Below are 19,439 nucleotides of genomic sequence, written 5' to 3'. Positions count from 1 at the left end.
GGTAAACCTATCCAGTCATATACGAGAATTACTGTGCAAGACTCGGGTCTAATATGGGTGACACATGGGTGTCAAAGTGAAGATGTCGAGTGAAGGTGGCAGCAAAAAAGAAGAAGGTAGACATAAAGAAATGTGTAAGTCGCTTAAAGTCACATTCACTAATGAAATGAGTCCATCATAATAACGTTAATGGCAATGCTAGGCTTTGACGCACAGCTGGCTAAAATCGTCTGAAGCTATTAATAACATGGTTTTGAAATTAACTGAACAACAAACTGCCAACTGTGAGTTCTCTTACAGCCATTAGTTTAACATTAAATTAAAATGATATAATTCACGAATTAGATTATGAATTATTATTCAGAATAGTTTAAAAGCATATAGAATAGCACATGTGGTGTATCAGTTCTTTGTCGTTTTATCATGGAGCAAAGGGAAATACAAAACACCAATTGGGGTTTGAGGTGGGTTAGAGGTCCCCACCAATCTACGCCCTTGCAACAAAGCCTTTTTCGAACCGGAGGTTGGTATGCTAGTGGTACATGTACTAAATAAGACCAGTTAGAACCAGAGGTGGGAATACTATTTACAATTGTCCAGCTACACATTCTCAGTGTATACTAATACATTTGAGTTGTATAGCTACATATTTCTTAAATCTCGTTCGTACGATTTTGGCATAAAAGTTACTTATACCTGGATTTTTATACTCAATAAGGCCAGTTCTTCCAGAAGTGGATAAATTAATTACTTTTAATCATGTACTCAGCAAATCCAAGAACCATGTCATCGCTGTTCAATAGGGGTTCATTATTTTCGATACGAACACATTAAGATTTTATTTTAAAACCCATTCTGAGCCGTTTGTTAATTAGTTGCAGTCATCTGTAGAGCATCACAGTTCTGAGACCTGCTGTAGTTTCATGCGACATCTAGTGGCACGGTGTGTAATAGGAATACTGTGTTACTATGACAACGCTTGTTTAGCGCTACTGGGGCAACAACGCCATGCTATTGTTGTGGTTAGTCTGTTGAACGATTAACTGGATGTGAAATGGCTAGCGGAGAGAGCAATACTGGGCTGGACCTAGTGTTGCCAACCATCCCGTATTTGGACACTAAAAGTTTTGAACCGAAAGGGGACGCGTTTTTTCGGTATTTCTGAGGTCACAATGTTTTGGTGATGGTTGAGACAGAAACACGCAGCTCTCTCTCAGCGGGGTGCGATACTCCACGGCTCCTAAACAGAGTACGCTTCTCATTGGTCGTCGCCTTTATTTAGCAGTCCATCAGCAACCAATGGAGTCACAGTCCCTCCTACAGGGGGTTGTTTTGCTGCGGGGCTAAGAGCAACAGGTCAGTGCTGAAAAACAGGGAACTTAAAGATCTGCTTTTAGACAGAGCTTATATTAGCACCATGTCCCCAATTTTTGGTACTAGTCATCCTTTCCAAATATACTGGTGTGTTTGTATTGGCCTCTTATCGATTGTCCTCGATATATAAAAAAAGGGAAATTAAAATCATGTTCTTTCTCCATGTTGTATCGAAAATGTATTGTATCGTGGAGCAAAAACAGGCATATGTATTGTATTGTGAAATTTGTGTATCGTTGCACCCCTACTGTCCAATGAAAAACATGTTTCTCCATTTTTGCCCATTTTTAGTTTAGTACATCATTTGAACACAGCTGTGGTCCTTCACATTGTGTAAATAATTCATGATCAATTTAGCAATAGAAATGCTCCATAATTACTTGAAATATAATCTTTTTACATTGACTTATATTTAAAGTTAAGAAGTTTTTTGTCCTTCTCTTTTAAAGCTAGTGTTTTTGGAGATATATATATATATATGTTTATTGGAAATTTACTCAAATTGGACAGTAAACACAAAGATAGGTATACTAGTCTGTTTAATCAATCATTACCCAGAAAGGCTGGTAAGAGTTAGAGATTAGTTCATTCATTGTCTGTAACCACTTATCCAGTCCAGGGTTGCAATGGGTCCAGAGCAGGAATCAATGGGCACAAGGCAAGAAAACACTCTGGAGGGGGCAACACACACTCACATATTCACTCAGGCACTCACACCTATGGATTATTTTGATTAGTCAATCCACTTACCAACGTGTTTTTGGACCGCTTGAGGAAACCGGAGCACCCGAAAGAACCCACACAAACATGGAGGTGGATCAGTGAATCAGTAGGTTGTTGTTGTGGGTGGAGCAATAGCTACAATATCTACAGAGCGAAGATCAATGTTTCTCTGATATTGGATGTATAAGAGGTGGATGCTGGTAGCTCAGCTACCACTAAATATCAGCAATCCGGTAAAAATTTACAGTATTCTATCCAGTGTATCTCGGTTTAACAAACATGTAAAAAGTTTATATTTGGAGTACATTAAATTAAAATAAGAAACAAAAATCAAGATGTATAACTGGAAATTGTATGTGGCTGTAACTGTGTTCAGCTTCTTCACATACAACCCTCTGTAACATCCTTAATGCTGGTACCCTTGACATATCTAAACGTTATTTAGAGGGACTGTTGTCCATTTTAAAGATACACAGAGCACATGGGCTCTGGTTCACTTTTACTGATTTAAGTACAGACATGTCAGTGGCCTTCTTGGTGTTCAGCACCAAGGACAGCTCCCACCCTGCGATAATTCCAGGTCTTTAACTTAAATTACAAAAAGCCAAACTACTTTAAAATGTTACCAGCAATTTCTACACTGTATATCAAATTTGGTCCATTAGGTCCAGTTTAACGATTTTAATACACCCTCATCTTCACTCTTTTTCTTTACTCTCTCGCTCTCTATCTATCTCTTTCTCACACACACACACACACACACACACCTTTACACTCTTCTTTCCTCTTTGTCTCTCTTGATCTGTTTCACACTCTCACTGTCACTCTTTTTTCTTGCCTTTTTTCTCTCTCACTCACACACTCTTCTTCACTCTCACTCCTACCTTTTTCTTCTCCGTCTATCTTTTACTCTCTATACTCTGTCCGTTTCTATTTCTAAACCTCTACTCTTTTTCTTTTCTCTTAGTCTCCCTCATTTTATTCTGTCCCGCCACTCTGTTTCTCTCTTCTGTCTCTTTTTGCTTTGTTTATTTCTGTGCATTCATTGTCTGTTACAAAACCTTATCAAACCCTAAACGCCTCAAACCAGAGAGAGAGAACCAAAAGTGTTCTCTCTCTCTCTCTCTGTGTGTGGACGGCAGGTGTCGCTCTTTGTGAATATTTGTGCTCGTGCTGCGGATCCACAGGTTCAGCCTTTGCTTTTCTTAATTTAATAAGGCCCCTCAGTGTTCCTGATGATCTACAGGACACCGCAGCCATCTGAGTCCAGGCCTGTGTCTTTCACAGCCTGCAGTCAGTAGTGTTTTACCTGCAGTCTGCAGCAGGGTGCATCTGCAGCATACACGAACCTACAGGGTCTGATGCATCTGGCTACTCTCTCTCTTCCCCTGCCAGTGTTTAGTTCTTTCTAACGTCATGCACTAAGCCTCGCGCTAGTCTTTTAGAGGCAGCAGTGAAGGGGGGCGTGTGTGTCAGATGTGTCGCGTGCGGGTTTGATGCAACGCCCCCTTTTCTGTTTTTCTGTGGGTTTTTTTTCCTGAGGCAGAGCTGCGAATGTGACCTGAATGCTGGTCGCGCTTCACTCATGGAATGAGACGCAGAGAAACACGCACGCACGCTCGCTCATTCAGAAGACTCTGCCGAAGCAGAAGAGGCTGCGTTGAAACCGCCGCGCTCGCGCGAAACGCTGCTGTCAGCGCGGATCCGCACGCGGAGGGAATATTAACGATACTTGTGGAAAGGAAAGCAACAGAAATCCCGCGGTGCCGTTTTTCACCTTTTCCCTTCGCCACGGATTTGTGATTTGGAGGAAGTACGGACTGACGCTGGGTTACTGGAGCCTGAGGGGACACACACACACACACCTACACACACACACACGCACACACACACAGCATCCCGACAACTCAATCCTGCCGTTTGTGCGGGTCATCGCAACAGTTTCCAGCTGCAGACACGAGACTGTGGATTTACTGATTTTTCCCCCATCGACACGAGGCTGCGTGCACTGCAGCAGTCCAGCATTTGCCGTTCGCTCGCGCTTCTGCAGTGAGAAGGGATACTGCGAGGGGCTACCGAGGGGCACTGCGTTTTCTGTCTTTTCTTTTTTTTTCCCTTCGGGGGGCCAAAGAAGATTGCGGATAGCTCACTATGGCCGAGTAGCTTCAGCGAAGGGGGAGAAAACCACTCGTGCCCCCAGCATTCTCCCAGTGTCGAGCTCAGCTGCATTTTAATTCGTTTTAGCATGTGTTTTAGCCTCAGGACGCGCTCGAGGACTCGGCGTCGTTACGTTGTGTCGGGGTCCTAGCCGCCTGCTCCCCACGCTAACACCACGGGAAGGAGAAAAGAGAGAAGGAGGAGAAGGGTAGAGCGAGATAAACCTCCAACTCCCTCCCCTCCCCTGTCCCCTTCACCTCGGCGTGGTTTAAGTCGGTTTAGCCTGTTTTTAGCATCAGGATGCGCTCGAGGACTCGTTGTCGTTACGTTGTTGCTGGTTCCTAGCCGCTAGTTTCGCCCTCCACACCACCCCCTACCCTCCCACCCCCTCCCTCCCCTCCTCGTTGCGAAAATTACTGGAAAAAGACGAGAAAAGAAGGAAAGAGAGAAAAGCTGGGGAACTGTAAAGACCCACCCGCCCCCTTCTTTCTATTTCAACGGTTTTCTTCAGTTTAGCCTGTGTTTTTAGCATCAGCATGCGCTCGCGGAGCCGTTACGTGGTTTCTGGCTCATAACGGCTGTAGTTTCGTGGCGAAAATTATTGTTGAGACGAAGACAGAAGAGGGCAAAAGCGACAAAGACAAACAGATAAAGCGTAACTGCCCTCCTGCCCTTTTCAGCGCGCGTTTCTGCTCATGTTAGCCTGTGTTTTTAGCATCAGAATGCGCGCGAGGACTCGGTGCCGCTACGCTGTTGCTGGCTCCTAGCTGCTTGATTGTCGCGAACACTGCTGAGGGAAAAGAGACAGAACAGAAACGGAGAGAGAGAAGGAGAAACAGAGAGGAAGAGAAGCCCGCAGTAACACAGCCCCCTCGCCTCGAACCCCGACCAAACCAAAAAAAAAAACAAATCCCCAAAAAGCAGCGGATCCCGATGGCACGGCCACTCACGCAGGGTCCGCGTGCCACCGCTCGAGCCCCGTCGCGCTGCCCCGTCCGTTCAGCCCAGCTCCCGAGAGCCGCGCAGCCGCAGCAGCAGCAGCAGCGCGCGCCGCAGCGAGCCGCGAGCCCCCGCCGCCGGCGGCAGCAGCAGCATGAGCGCGAGGAGGATGAGGCTTGATCCGCTGCACTTCTCCATGCTGCTGGTCGGGCTCTCGCTGGCGTGCTACTCCCCGAGCCTCAAGTCGCTGCCGCAGGAAGCCCGCAGCGCCGCCGTCGTCATCGAGGGCAGAGTGCAGGCGGCACCCGCCAACGCCAGCGCCTCCGCAGAGCCTCCCGGCGCGAGCGCCTCCGCAGAGCCCTTGGGCGCGAGCGCCGAGCCCCCCGGCGCGTCAGCGGGGCCGTACAGCGTGCAGGTGCTGCACGTGTGGCCGCGCCGCAGCGGCGGCCTGCAGCGCCAGCAGCTCGTCACCGTCGGCGGCTTCGTCTCAGCGCCCAAGTGCCCCGTGCTCGCCGACCACAAGTACATCTTCTTCATGGAACCCACCGACCAGCCGCTTGTCTTCAAGGCGTCCTACGACCCGCTCGACACCAGCGCCAGCAACCTCAAGAAGGACGTCGGCAGGATCCTGTGCGAAGACTGCGGTCAGTTCCCTTTGCCTTTTCCCCCTTATTCTGCTTTAGTGTAGAACGGCAATGTGGGAGCGTGATGGCATGAGGAGGGCCGGAGAGGTGCTCCTGCGTCTCTGCAGCGACACCGGACCCGGGAGTACAACAGTTAACCGAATGCAATCCCCCTAGACACGGACACTCTCTCTCACGCGCTGGCGCTGAGGGTCTCAGGGAAGCACTGTCTTAATCTAAGCCACTAGCTGCTGTTGCTATGTTCCCCACAGTTGCTTTCTAGAACAGCTTTGATCAAATATGAGAACGGTTACAGGTTGTGTAACATGTGGATCCTTTGGAAAATGTGTAAACACAAAGCTAGACATCAGGATTAAGTTGCATTCACATTCATAATATTATGTACACACTCTTATCCACAATGGCTTAGATTTTATAGCATCAGCATCAAGAGCAGAAATAGAATCACTGAGTGACAAGTGACTCTAATCCACAGGTTCTAATAACAGCTGTACTTGTCCAAGCGGAATCAAACCACAGCCAGACGCCAGTGGTGTTACCCATGATATTTGTCACCTCACACCATGTAAAAGTGTTGTCACTGACAATATGGAACATATACTACTGATAGCTATTTCTAAACCCACTACACAGTCATTAGAGTCGCTTATCACCCAGTGGTTTAGCTTCTGATTTGCAGATTCTATTTCTACTCGTGAGACTTCATGTTCATAACAAGGCCAAATTAACAAATTTCCCATCACTGCTGTGAAACGATCTGAACATATGGTCAGTTCCTCTGCACATACTCTCCATCAGCTTGGACAGGAATCCAAAATGCCCTGCTTTCGCTGTCCATGGTGCTGGATTGTTAGGGGTGGTCTCCTGTCAGCTTGGTCCTGACCAGGCTGAAACATGTCTTGATGCTGAAACACGACCAAAATCATAGTTTTGAAAAGTAGTGTAATGTGTTTTAGCTTGTTGTACGTTCTGTGTGTCACAGTCTGTCACCCGGTGTGGAGCTGTGTCTAGGCCTTGGAGAGGATAAGGTGTGTAAACAGCCTGTGGATTCTGTTTCGAGGCCTCTTCTGCAGATGACTTGCAGTTTCTGTTTCTGTTTGCCGACTGGTTACAGGTTGCCACTGACACCATGGTGTCATCCAGGGTTTAACAGTGCATATAACTAAATGCTCTTTTTAAATGGATATAACCCCTAATGAAACAGTTGACCTGCGCTGGTAGATATATTGACAGTAGGTGTTCACTTTAAAGCAGAATTCAGATTTTGTGGATGACTTTCCCAGCAATGTATTAATTTGCAGCCAGTCTGTTACAGTTTGCTTCATATATGTGCTTCATTTCTATATCAATAAAATACACTATGTATCCAGGTCCTCTGGGTGGGTGGGGGTCAGTGTTCTGATCACCGAGGAACAGGGTGGAAGGGTGCTAATACAGTGCAGAACAGCAGATAGAGTACAGTCTGTAATTGTAGGATTAGAAGGTGCACCTAAAATGGACCATGAGTGTAGAAACCAATGGCCATTGTAAAGGTTTGGCTGATTGTATGTGTGTTGTTAGGATAGATTTGGACGTAGCGGGAATATTAAAATAACACACCTTTGTCTTTCTGTGATTTGCATGGCACCAAATGATTCTGGGTAGGATTCTGACGTACCACAACATTGAAAACTATGAAGGCATCACAGAAAAGGAATGAATGAACAATTGTCTTTGCGCTTACTTAGTGATTGTGTTGAACCTATGGAATTTGTGAAGGGACTTGGGAGAATGTCCACATCTGAGTGTTGTAAACAGGGTTTTCCAGTGTTAAGAGAGCATATGTCATTATGACTGGAGGTAGTGTTATGTCAGAGCAGGTATGACAGTAGAAGACTCATGTTGTGACCTCTTTAAGCTGGGTGGAATTCTCTCTAGACTGACAGGTATTCTTTCACTACATTTCTGTGGCTCCGAATGTGTCATGTCTCTCTCCTGGCTGAAGTTATATTTAGGCTACATCAAGGTTCGAAGCTTGTAGACACTAGTGGTTCGGTAGAGATTTTCAGGGTTTTTTCACCTCATGAACCCCATGGACAAGGCCTATATATTGCTCTCATCCAGCTTTTCTTGCTTCCCAATATGTCATATCTGCCTCCTGGCTCAAGTTTCATATATTGTCACAGTTAGAACAAAAGCTATCCTCCAGAATGGGAAACAGACAGGAGTGAGATCCAAACTTGAAGTAATGAAACGTGACATTGTTACCCCTGGCCAGTAAAACTGGAGCACTGGTAAAATCAAATTCTATTGATAAGAACTCTTGGAAATATTAGTTTTTGTTAAAAATAGATACAATGTTTTGTCCAGACAATATTAATACATTTTTATTGTGTATTTCTCTTTCTTTGTTTTATTTTATTTTTATAAAAAAAGTGATGCCATATAAGAATAATTTTTATTTCCATAAAGAGCAGTTTTTGATTAAGAAATGTGTGATGGTATAAAGCCTAGTGCTGAGCGATAAAATGATATTGATTTATTTTGTGATTAATTTTAGCTTGATAAGGGTGGTAAACTTTGCTCAATAAACCTTCATTTCTATTCCCGGTTAACACAGCCAGCTGCATGCTATCAGGTGTGTATACTCATGCTGTAATGGTAGATGAACATAAGAGGCGGCATGAACCTGAGACTATAATGGGATCATTCAAGTGCTTGTTTGTATGTATATTACACACGTTGGTAGGTGGATTGGCGACTCAAAAGTGTCCGTAGGTGTAAGTGAATATGTGTGTATCTCGCCCTGTGAAGGACTGGCGCCCCCTCCAGGGTGTGTTCCTGTCTCGTCCCCAGTGATTCCGGGTAGGCTCCAGACCGACCGTGACCCTGAACTGGATAAGTGGTTACAGATAATGAATGAATGAATGAACGTTATAGTCTCCAGTTCACTCTGTGTTTTGGGGTGTATTTTGTCTGCTATGGCGACCCCTGGGCCCTGTCAGAACACAAGCGCAGGAACTTTCCTTCACAGTCTTCACTGTCCTCACACAAGGAGGATTTTTCTTCACTCAAAGTGTATTTTCCTGCTGGGAAATGTTTTCCCATTTGCATTTTTTCCTCACACTAAATTTTCTCAGTTTGCAAATTTTAAATTGGTTTTGACGCCGTAGATAACATAGATCATGGGGGGGGGGGTTTCCCACCTTGCACTCAGTGATTCTGTGTAGGCTCTGGACCCACCGTGACCCGGAACTGGATAAACATTTACAGACAGTGAATGAATGAATGTGTGAGACTGAAAACGTTGTAGCTTTCCCACTGTTACAAGCACTGTTCTAATCTTTCTAATGGGTTAAGTGCAATATGTTCAGCACACAGAAGTGTTTATTTATTTATCAGTTTATTATTTTAAACTCCTCTTAATCTTTTTACGCCCTCTGCTTCTTTAAACGCTCAAGATGGTAGTGCCCTAAGAATGTTTTCTTGACACAAGATATGGATATCATTACTTTTTTGTGCTAAAAAAATGTTATTGTTCCAGTGAAATCTTTCCTTGTGATTTTGAGTAATGTCTAAACAATGTGCATACACAGGGGTTGGACAATGAAACTGAAACACCTGGTTTTAGACCACAATCATTTATTAGTACGGTGTAGGGCCTCCTTTTGCGGCCGATACAGCGTCCATTCGTCTTGGGAATGACCTATACAAGTCCTGCACAGTGGTCAGAGGGATTTGAAGCCATTCTTCTTGCAGGATAGTGGCCAGGTCTCTACGTGATGCTGGTGGAGGAAAACGTTTCCTGACTCGCTCCTCCAAAACACCCCAAAGTGGCTCAATAATATTTAGATCTGGTGACTGTGCAGGCCATGGGAGATGTTCAACTTCACTTTCATGTTCATCAAATCAATCTTTCCCCAGTCTTGCTGTGTGTATTGGTGCATTGTCGTCCTGATACACAGCACCGCCTTCAGGACACAATGTTTGAATCATTGGATGCACATGGTCTTACTGGTGCAATGTGCAATTAATGAAGACTGGCCACCAGGCTGCTCCAATTTAGCCATGAAACCTCCCACAGTAAAATGACAGGGGTTTCAGTTTCATTGTCCAACCTCTTGTAGAAGTATGTCCTTTGTCATTGTGACAGAATGTAAACATTGTGATAGATATCGAGATTGATATAGTAAAACTTATCGTGATAAAATATTTGGCCACATCGCCCAGCTCTAATAAAACCTATGGAAGGTTTAAAAATCTACCAACTTAGGTCATTTCTTAAGGCTCTTTTCCCTTTAAAATATATTAGCAAAAATGGTTGTTAATGGAAATAAAAGTGGTTCTTCTATTGAATCACTCAAAGAAACTTGCTTTTCAACTTTTGAATTTTTATTTTTTTTTGGTAGACCCCCATGGAAAAGACCTAAATATTACCCAAGCCTCGCAGCCCTTAGCTCTCTCTCTCACACAAACACACCCACACACAAACACACCCACACCTGATTGCTCTCAATATGTCAATATGAATGTATGTCAGACTATCTTTGAGTATTCCAAGTCTGATATTGACGTAATCTGAAATGGTATTCAAAATGTTACATATAGAGTCTTTTTTAAATATATTGTCGTCCTAATCCTCATCCCTCATCATCACATCACAGCTGTGTAGGGGGCGGAGGTCCTGAATTTGCCTCTGGCTCAATACCGCGGATCCTCAAGATCTCTTTGGCATAACTGTGTGACATGCAGACAAGAATAACAGCTGTTGATTGACATGCACTTAGGGAAGGACTGCACTTATTTTCCCAGCTCGGAATCTGTGTCTGGTGGAAGTGGAATAAGAAACTCCTATAGGAAACAAAAATGGGCTTTCATGTTTTATGAGGGAGTAGCCTGTATGTGGAACTAATTACTGTATATTCTCCTGAGAGTTCGATGATAGGTGCCTTGGGGACATTGCTAATTTATCCCATTTATTCGGCTCGAAAAAGACTGTTGGAGCAAGATATCTACATTGAATAAATACTGAAGAAAGCGTTTAACTCTTAAAACAATCCACGCAAAAGACACAGACCACCCTCCGTTTATTTTTAGTAAAACAACCGTTGGTTACACAAAAAAAGGAAAGAGACAAAAAAGAATACATGTGAAAATGTGAATTTGAAATATTTTATTGTTTATTACACAGTTGTACAGGGAAATTTGGACTCTGCATTTAAAGGCGACAGTCACAATTTCAAAAACACTTTTTATAAAATTCTGAGTCTTTTTGCGCGCTCGAAACCTGTCTAATGTGTTTACGAAGGCCTAGTGTCTGTAAATGAGTAAAAAAGTCTGGTATTCTCTCTCTCTCTCTCTCTCTCTCTCTTCCTCTCTCTCTCTTTCTCCCTCTCACTTTCTCCTTTCTCTCTCTCTCTCTCTCTCTCTCTTTCTCCCTCTCCCTCTCTCTCTTTCTCCCTCTCCCTCTCTCTCTTTCTCTCTCTCTCTCTCTCTCTCTCTCTCTCTCTCTCTCTCTCTCTCTCTCTCTCTCTCTCTCTCTCTCTCTCTCTCTCTCTGATGTCAGAGCAAAGGCATCTGGATTTTTATAGAAGTAAAGAGACCTCCAAATGTTGAAAAGCACAAACCAAGACGAGGATATTGTTCTAATCTTGCTCCATATGTCGGTAATATTGATTGTTGATAATTCAAAAACTGAATATAAATTTACAGAGAAGTTCAACTTCAGCCAAACAAACCATTGCACCTTAAAAGACGTGGAGCTTCTGAAAGTATACAAAATAGAGAGAACATAGTTTTCCTGCACACACACACACCTTCTTCAGGTTGTGGATTCAGTCCCTGCTTGTGAGGGGTTTGGTGTGTTCTCCCTGTGTCTGTGTGTGTTTCTTTCAGAAGTTTGAGTTTCCTCCCACAGACCATAAACACATGTTGGTAGTTGGATTGGCTGTATTTCCCACAGGTGTGAGTGTGTGTGTCGTCTGTGATGGACTGGTGTCTAGCGTGTGCTCTTGCCTTGCACTCAATAAATGCAGATAGGCTCTAGACCCTCACAATATTGAAAAATATATATAAATCTTATAATCAGCTGTTAGAGCTCCTTTACTTATAGCATATGTTTGGCTTTTTCTTGATGTTGCAAAATGTCTTAATGCTTGTACAGACCAGAACTTTCATTCATTCATTCATTCATTCATTCATTATCTGTAAGCGCTTATCCAGTTCAGGGTCGCAGTGCATCCAGAGCCTACCTGGAATCATTGGGCTCAAGGCGGGAATACACCCTGGAGGGAGCACCAGTCCTTCACAGGGCAACACAAACACACACACATTCACTCACACACTCACACCTACGGACACTTTTGAGTCACCAATCCACCAACCAACGTGTGTTTTTGGACTGTGGGAGGAAACCGGAGCACCCGGAGGAAACCCACGCGGACACGGGGAGAACACACCAACTCCTCACAGACAGTCACCCGGAGCACGACTCGGACCCGAGCTGTGTGAACCGGAGCTGTGTGACTGTGACACTACCTGCCCAGACCAGAACTTGAATAATTAAAATGTGTTAAAATAGAAAGTGCCATAAATGTCTTTGGAGCCTTATGGGGAATTATATATGGTTCCCTGTAGAACCTTTTGATTGATGTGTGATTGTAAACATTCTTGTCAGAGTTTAAAGATCCTAATTTAATATTTCTATACCAGCTAACAAACTAGAACCTCTGTCAACCCTGTATTTTTAATAGAGTTGTATCAGTGGTGCTTTAGGAGGTTTGGAACATAGACAGATTTTGTGGTAGTGGTTTAGTGCTGTGGGCAGAAGAAGCTTTGGAAGATGCAGTGTGTGAGTCTGTCAGTCTCAGGCAGAAGGGTGTCTTCTTGTTGAAGGGAAGAAATGTGTTAAAGATTGCTAGTGCTAACATTGCAAAGTGTCATATATGGCATAGTGAAGCAGGTGTGTATAAACTAGCGTGTCCCACTTTTGCATGGCTCCAGGAAAAGAAAATCTCTCTCCACGGCTCACCCACCCACACTCCCTTTAGACAAAAAGGCCTTCAGTCAGAATCTGTTTCCTTGCCTGGACTTCAGCAACCACTGCAGAACTGCCACATACTTTTATGGAAGTGCAACACACCTCCATAAATACTATAGATGGTGAAATTTCACTGCTTTTTCAAGTCGAATGATATCAGATATGGAGGAATTAAAGTGAACATTGAGGTTGCGTCATCATATTTCATCTTAATTATGAATATATTAAAGGCTAAGGACCACTTAATGGACCTCCATGAATATTTCACATTATTTTAGCTACTGACATAAGTATGAATTAAAATGAAAATAGCAGCTTAATTTGCTTTAAAACTGACAATTTTATTAAAATGACGGAAAAACCCGAGCTCGCTAAGGAAATTCTTGAACGCGACCGTGACGTCACTGGTGGACAACAGCTGAACAACGCCTCGGTAAAACACCGTTATGACTGACTGTTATGACAGTATCTAGCTAAATAACCAACATTATTCATGAGAATAGCCTAGCAATAAGCTAAACTCAAATTTAGAGGTATTCTTATTCCGATATTCCGTTATTCTTGTAAATGTGATCGAAGTCGAACTCGAATTCCTCCGACACTATAAACCTCCGTAATGCAGCTACGTAGCCGAGTATAATCTGAGCCCCCGAGTTTAGCGAGTCAAGCTAACGTTAACTAACACCAACTAAAACAGGCGAAGTGAGTGTCCTTACCCTCTTCACCTCCATGTTACAGAGGCTCTTGAACACCTTTCGTTGGTGTCCTTACATGCCCATAGTGTTGGAAAAGCGCCAGTGAAATGAGCTACAGATAACGGAGTGAGCGGATGGTCCTTTCCAAAGTGCCCGTTTAAAGTTGACAAATTTAGTCAATTTTCTGGATATTTTGGGATCTTTGGGTCATTTGTGCACAGATGTCCCACTGTACATTGAGTGATTGCAGCCAAAAACAACACACCTTTTCGTCATTTTGCATTAAATTAAGTGCAACTTCTAGAGTTGTTGTCCACCATCTACGTCACAGACAAGACGCCTATTAGAGTTTCCGAACACCGTTGGGGGGGGACCAACAGTCTTTTAAACCTTATTTCTTGAATTAGTAAGAAATAACATGTTTTCTGACTATCAATAAACACAAGTTAGGAACTCAAATTCCACTGTATTTATTTGTTTGACACTTTCATATAGCTGCTGCTTAGCCTTTAAGAAATCAAAATACGAATATTTCTTCTACATGCAGGTTAACACATCTTCGAATTCTATTCACATCATACATCAGGCATCCTCATCAAAACAACCCACATAAACTAGCAAGCTTTGGCATATGTGGTGAGTAAGTTGCTCTTGCAGAAATAGATATTTTATGAGGCGGTGATGATATTGCTGTGTAATATTATCAGACATTTCAGCATGAAAGCGCTTGGCTTGTTTGAAGCTTGGGTGTATCATATTTAATATTTAGGCTTCTGAACTGTCTTGTAAATCAGGTAAAATACACTGGACTAAAGGGATTGGGTTTGGGGCATTTTTGTTTACCATGTGGCACAGTAACATACATTAATGAGAATATCATTTATTTTCATTGTAAAGAAATTCACCATGGTGTTCGACTTCCTAAATGGGTGTTACACACTGCAGAAATACTGTGAACTTCAGTGGTCTATGATACATCTCAATTATTTTAGATATAATTAGATGATTATTAATTTGATAGCATTTTTATTGCTGTTGCTATTAATATTACTAACATTATTATCTTTGTTTTTTTAGGGAAGGTTGTGTTGGGGCCTTTTCAATGCGTGTATTGCAATTTGTTCTGACTCTGATTGTTTTTAATTGTTTATTTATTTATTTTTAATTAAAGAACCTGCACATTAGATCACTTTGTCCTTCCAAAATTTAAACTTACTTTATTGTGATGTGTAACAGATGCTGAGGCTTAAATACACCTACAAAGATCCAGTGTAAACCTTTGTATTCAGGCAAATATAGTGACAGTCAGGTGCAACTACATGAAGCATACAGTCATAGATATTTTTCCCAGCTTATGATGAAAAAAATAGCTTTTAGGCACTTGTTTTTTTTTTAAATCACATTTGCATAATGTGAAGTCTACATTTACAAATGTGTCCATATTTTATCATGACAGATGTCTCTACAAATGTTACCAAAATATTTGCTGGAGTTGGGCCTGATTAAATATTGAATTTCTGTCAATATCTGACTCTAGTATGACCATGATACTATTGGAGTCAAGTCAAAGCCCTGAATCTCCAGGATGATAATTCCTCAGGAGGAAAACGTTTCTAAAATTTGAGTGAATATTAATAGAATATGATGGGCGGCTCGGTGGTGCAGCAGGTAGTGTCGCAGTCACACAGCTCCAGGGACCTGGAGGTTGTGGGTTCGATTCCCGCCCCGGGTGACTGTCTGTGAGGAGTTGGTGTGTTCTCCCCTGTGTCCGCGTGGGTTTCCTCCGGGTGCTCCGGTTTCCTCCCACAGCCCAAAAACACACGTTGGTAGGTGGATTGGCAACTCAAAAGTGTCCGTGTGTGTGTGTGGCTGTGTTGCCCTGTGAATGACTGGCGCCCCCTCCAGGGTGTATTCCCGCCTTGCACCCAATGATTCCAGGTAGGCTCTGGACCCACTGCGACCCTGAACTGGATAAGCGGTTACAGATAATAGAATATAATGTTTTAAAAATTATTTTGGAGCATTTCTAATGGTCTATTTATCATTTAAGGTTACACAATGTACACAACACACAGCATTTGTGAATTATATCTGAATTTTTAAAAATGACATAACTGGAGGTACACGGCTAATATACAGTCCTCCAAATTCACTGCAGCTGTGAATAACTCATGTTCCAGTTCTCACACACTGGATACACCTGTGGAAAAGACCCGTGAAGTCACAAGAGTGTGATAGATAGGTGTCTGAAAGTGTGCTGTAACATGCAAATAAGTGCATGTTCATGGAAAATCTAGAAAGATGTGCTATGATTGACCAATCACTGTTCATCATGCTTTTGACAGAATGAAGGATGGTTAATCATCATGAAAGATGACTGCTATGTCCTTTTCTGCTTTCTCCTGCCTGTGTAATTTTTTAATAAATGAGGGGGCTGCTCATGTTTCAGGAATACAACAAGCATATCTCTTTGTGGACATGAAGTTGGTTTCAGATGACATCAAAAACTTGATGTTCTTCTAAATTAGGGGGTTTAATGCGATTCTGTCAAAATAGGTCTCCAAGCAAAACTGTCAGTGAGTCATTTATAGAAGTGCACTTTTAATGGGAACAGTTGAAATACTTTTATGTAAATATGTGTGATGTTTATGTAAATATGTGTGACGGATGACCTAGATTGGGAATAAGACTTGGAATATGAACAGGTTTGAAATTTAAATCTGATATGAAGCTTAGCAAGCTTTTTTTTTACTTTCATAAAAAAACATCCAAATATACATATGCTTTATTGCCTTTTGATTTATTTGTAAAATGATGAATGTATAATGTTCAAAACTCAGTTTATTTGGCAGTGGACATTGTTTGGTAATATAATAAATGGCTCCTTACTGCTGTACAGTGACTGCCACCCTCTTTGCATGCCTAAGCTTGCTTGTAGCTGTATATATTCTTAGCAGAAAGCCCATTTTTGAGGTATCCCCTATGTAACTAAAACCACCGCAGCAGTACACCAACTGACTATACTACCCAAACTTCAAATGACCTTCATCTATTTTTTATTTTTATTATATTTTTTTAGGTCAAATAGCCATTAAATTGCAAATTTTTAAGTGCCAATGCCTGGCTGACTCTAAAAAAAACACAGGCAAATGTCTTGAAATTTCCCTTGCATATCTGAGTCCTAATTACCCAGAAGGAAAATGTTGAAAGTAGGTCAGTTACAAAGTGACAGACTTTTAAATGCTGGATGGATGAGAAGTGGGAAACTGGAGACACTGAACTTGACTAATGGTGCCAGAATTTGTAGCTTGCTCTTTGAAATGACTATTTGGCCAACACTCTTATCATAGTACAGTGGCAGGCTGTTATTGTGTTAAGAGTCTTGTCCAAGGACACTTAATTGGTTTAACACTGCTGTTGCAGCAATCTGAATTAATCACAGTCACCTACAACATTACACACGATAAACACCAAAATAAGCGTAGTCATATATTTTACGGGTCATTTTTTCCAAGACATTTTTCTGTTTTTTTATATATGTGTTCTATAGAATAATGGATAAATACCATATAATCACTAATCTCTAAGTATTCACAGTAACTGAGGGATACACACTGATCCTCGTGTACATTAACATCCCTGTTTTGTTATAGAGTCCCCACCAGCAAAGACTCACTTACAACCATCTCAGTCTCTGCTCTGGGGGACTGTGCTCAAAAACCATCTGGCTCAGTGCTAGCTTGTCCTGTTTCATTATACTCACCTGAGTTTGTTCCTCCTTGACACTTTCTCTCACCTATATCCATTTTTTTCTTTCACAAAATGAGTCAGAATGAATTATGTAGATAACAATTTCCCAAAGTTAAACTGATTTATGATTAAAATAATTGGAAGTCTTCTATGGCATTGTGCAAGTATCTATCTGTCTGTCTGTCCATCTATCCATCTATCCATCTATCTATCCATCCATCTATCTATCTATCTATCCATCCATCCATCTATCTATCCATCCATCTATCTATCCGTCTATCCATCTGTCTATCCATCTGTCTATCTATCCGTCTGTCTATCTGTCTATCTGTCTATCTATCCGTCTGTCTATTTGTCTATCTATCTAATGATTGATTAATTAATTGCATTGGATTTATGTCTGTGACTTTGCTGAGATCTTATCCTGGCGTTTTCTGGGCCGAGGGCTGGCAGACTGCTCCTGGAAGTCTTGCGTGAGTGCAGTGATGTGGATTGACTCACTGGCAGTGGAATACCCAAGAAGGGCTTTGTATTGATCCTGCTCACACATGATGATCAATGTTTGTGGAGATTGTTCTCCGTTCTCCCCTGGAGATGGATTCATACACTGCATCGTTCCCCTGTCAGGGCTGCCTTTGTGCTCCTCTACACCTCACCAGGCCGACATCACAAGTGTGACAGGACAGGGCACTGGAAGAGACGCCGCTCCCTTGGGTTTTTCACACACTGAGGGGTGTGTGCTGCTACCTAGACTTAATTAAGGTACGCTAATCTCTGCGCGAAGGCCATAAGATGTCTTACATCGTGTTTCCCTCAGCCATAGTTGGTAAGGAGCTGATAAAAAAAATGTGGTAGGACATGGTTACCTTTGACTGCTCATGTTTGTGAATTGCTAGTAAAGTGGCTGGCCCCAGTGAAGACATTTCTTTGTGGCTAGAAAGAAGTTTATTATAGTTAATGTGACATGTTACATTAGGCTCATTTCAGTAACGACAGATTAATATTAAAACAAATCAATTGGAGCAATATCATATTCAGTCTTAAAAGAACAGGTCCTTAATCGCTGTTGGCTTGGATATACTTTCATAAGAAATAACCACTAATCATTCTTGCAGAATGTGTTTTTTATAAAAACTATTATTTTAAAAGGGAACCTTTTTAAAATAAAAAGTCAGTTGAACTTTTTTGGTCACATTTAATATTAAAAATTTTAGTGGACGAATAGCACTTATTCAGCATCATAGTCTCAAACTGAAATTCACAGGGCTCCCAGTGGGAACATCTGGTTTAGCATTGGTCCTGTCAAGATGAGATAATGAGTCTGATCTCTTGTGATGTCACTGGCATATGTTTGCAAATTTAACATAACAGTTCCAGGAAGTTATTATTCTCTTTCAAGTATGTTGAGGTGCACAATGACATTGAGCTAGTGGTTGTTTAAAAAAATGTTTTGGCTGGTTAACATCTCTCAGAGAAAGCATATAGATCACCGTCCCAGCTTTTTAGCTAGTGAGTGGATTTAGGACCATCTAAAAAGTGGGTGGAACTGGCAAAAAATATTTAATTCATGTGAAATCATATCCTCTTGTTATTGTTTCTAGCAAATACAGCTAACACTTTCTAAACAGGGAACTTAGAAGTTAACTGACTAAAGCTAATGTCACTGTTTATAGAGGTTTGTTTGGGATATGGATTTTCTGACTGGCCTTTTAAGTGGGAACTCATTTTTAGAATGGTGTCAGACTAGAAGTGATAGGAGTCATCAGACCTAAATGCATACTAATCTTACATTCCCAGTTCATTTCTTTTTTTTCTAGAACTCAGGACATCTGCTAACAAGTCTGTTGCCATGCTGTTTTCAGAAAATGGATCCCAACCTGTTTATTGCATTCTGTGAAGAAGCTGTTGAGTTTATCTTGAGCCTGTTGCTTAAACACTGTGCTGGGGCATTGTACTGAAAAGGGCATTTGTGCCGGTCTGTCGGTGTGCCTTTGAGCAGGATACCCATTTTGCATTGTGTGAGGATGTTTTTTCTTCTTCCTCTCATTGTCAGGATGTTGCCAGCTCAGCTCCTTCCTTCTCAGGCCAGTGAGCCTGGGCCAGTCTATCCTTCTCTCTCTCACACAGTGACCTGGCCAC

At 42.2% G+C, this 19,439-nt stretch overlaps 1 protein-coding gene across 4 annotated transcripts in view; it reads left to right on the top strand.

Annotated features, from left to right (window-relative positions):
* Nucleotides 1–5,362: 5,362 nt before the first annotated feature.
* nrg2a (neuregulin 2a) overlaps nt 5,363–19,439 on the top strand; it is a 136,909-nt gene continuing 122,832 nt past the window's right edge. For all 4 annotated transcript variants that reach the window (XM_066645507.1, XM_066645506.1, XM_066645503.1 and 1 more), the window contains exon 1: nt 5,363–5,837. In XM_066645507.1, coding sequence (XP_066501604.1) covers nt 5,363–5,837 — 475 coding nt within the window. The remainder of the gene's footprint in view (nt 5,838–19,439) is intronic.

The sequence above is a fragment of the Hoplias malabaricus genome, chromosome 15 (genome assembly GCF_029633855.1).
Source record: "Hoplias malabaricus isolate fHopMal1 chromosome 15, fHopMal1.hap1, whole genome shotgun sequence".
Classification (NCBI taxonomy): Eukaryota; Metazoa; Chordata; class Actinopteri; order Characiformes; family Erythrinidae; genus Hoplias; species Hoplias malabaricus.
The sequence above is the reverse complement of the archived record's forward strand: the minus strand, read 5'-3'. Positions and strand labels throughout refer to the sequence as shown.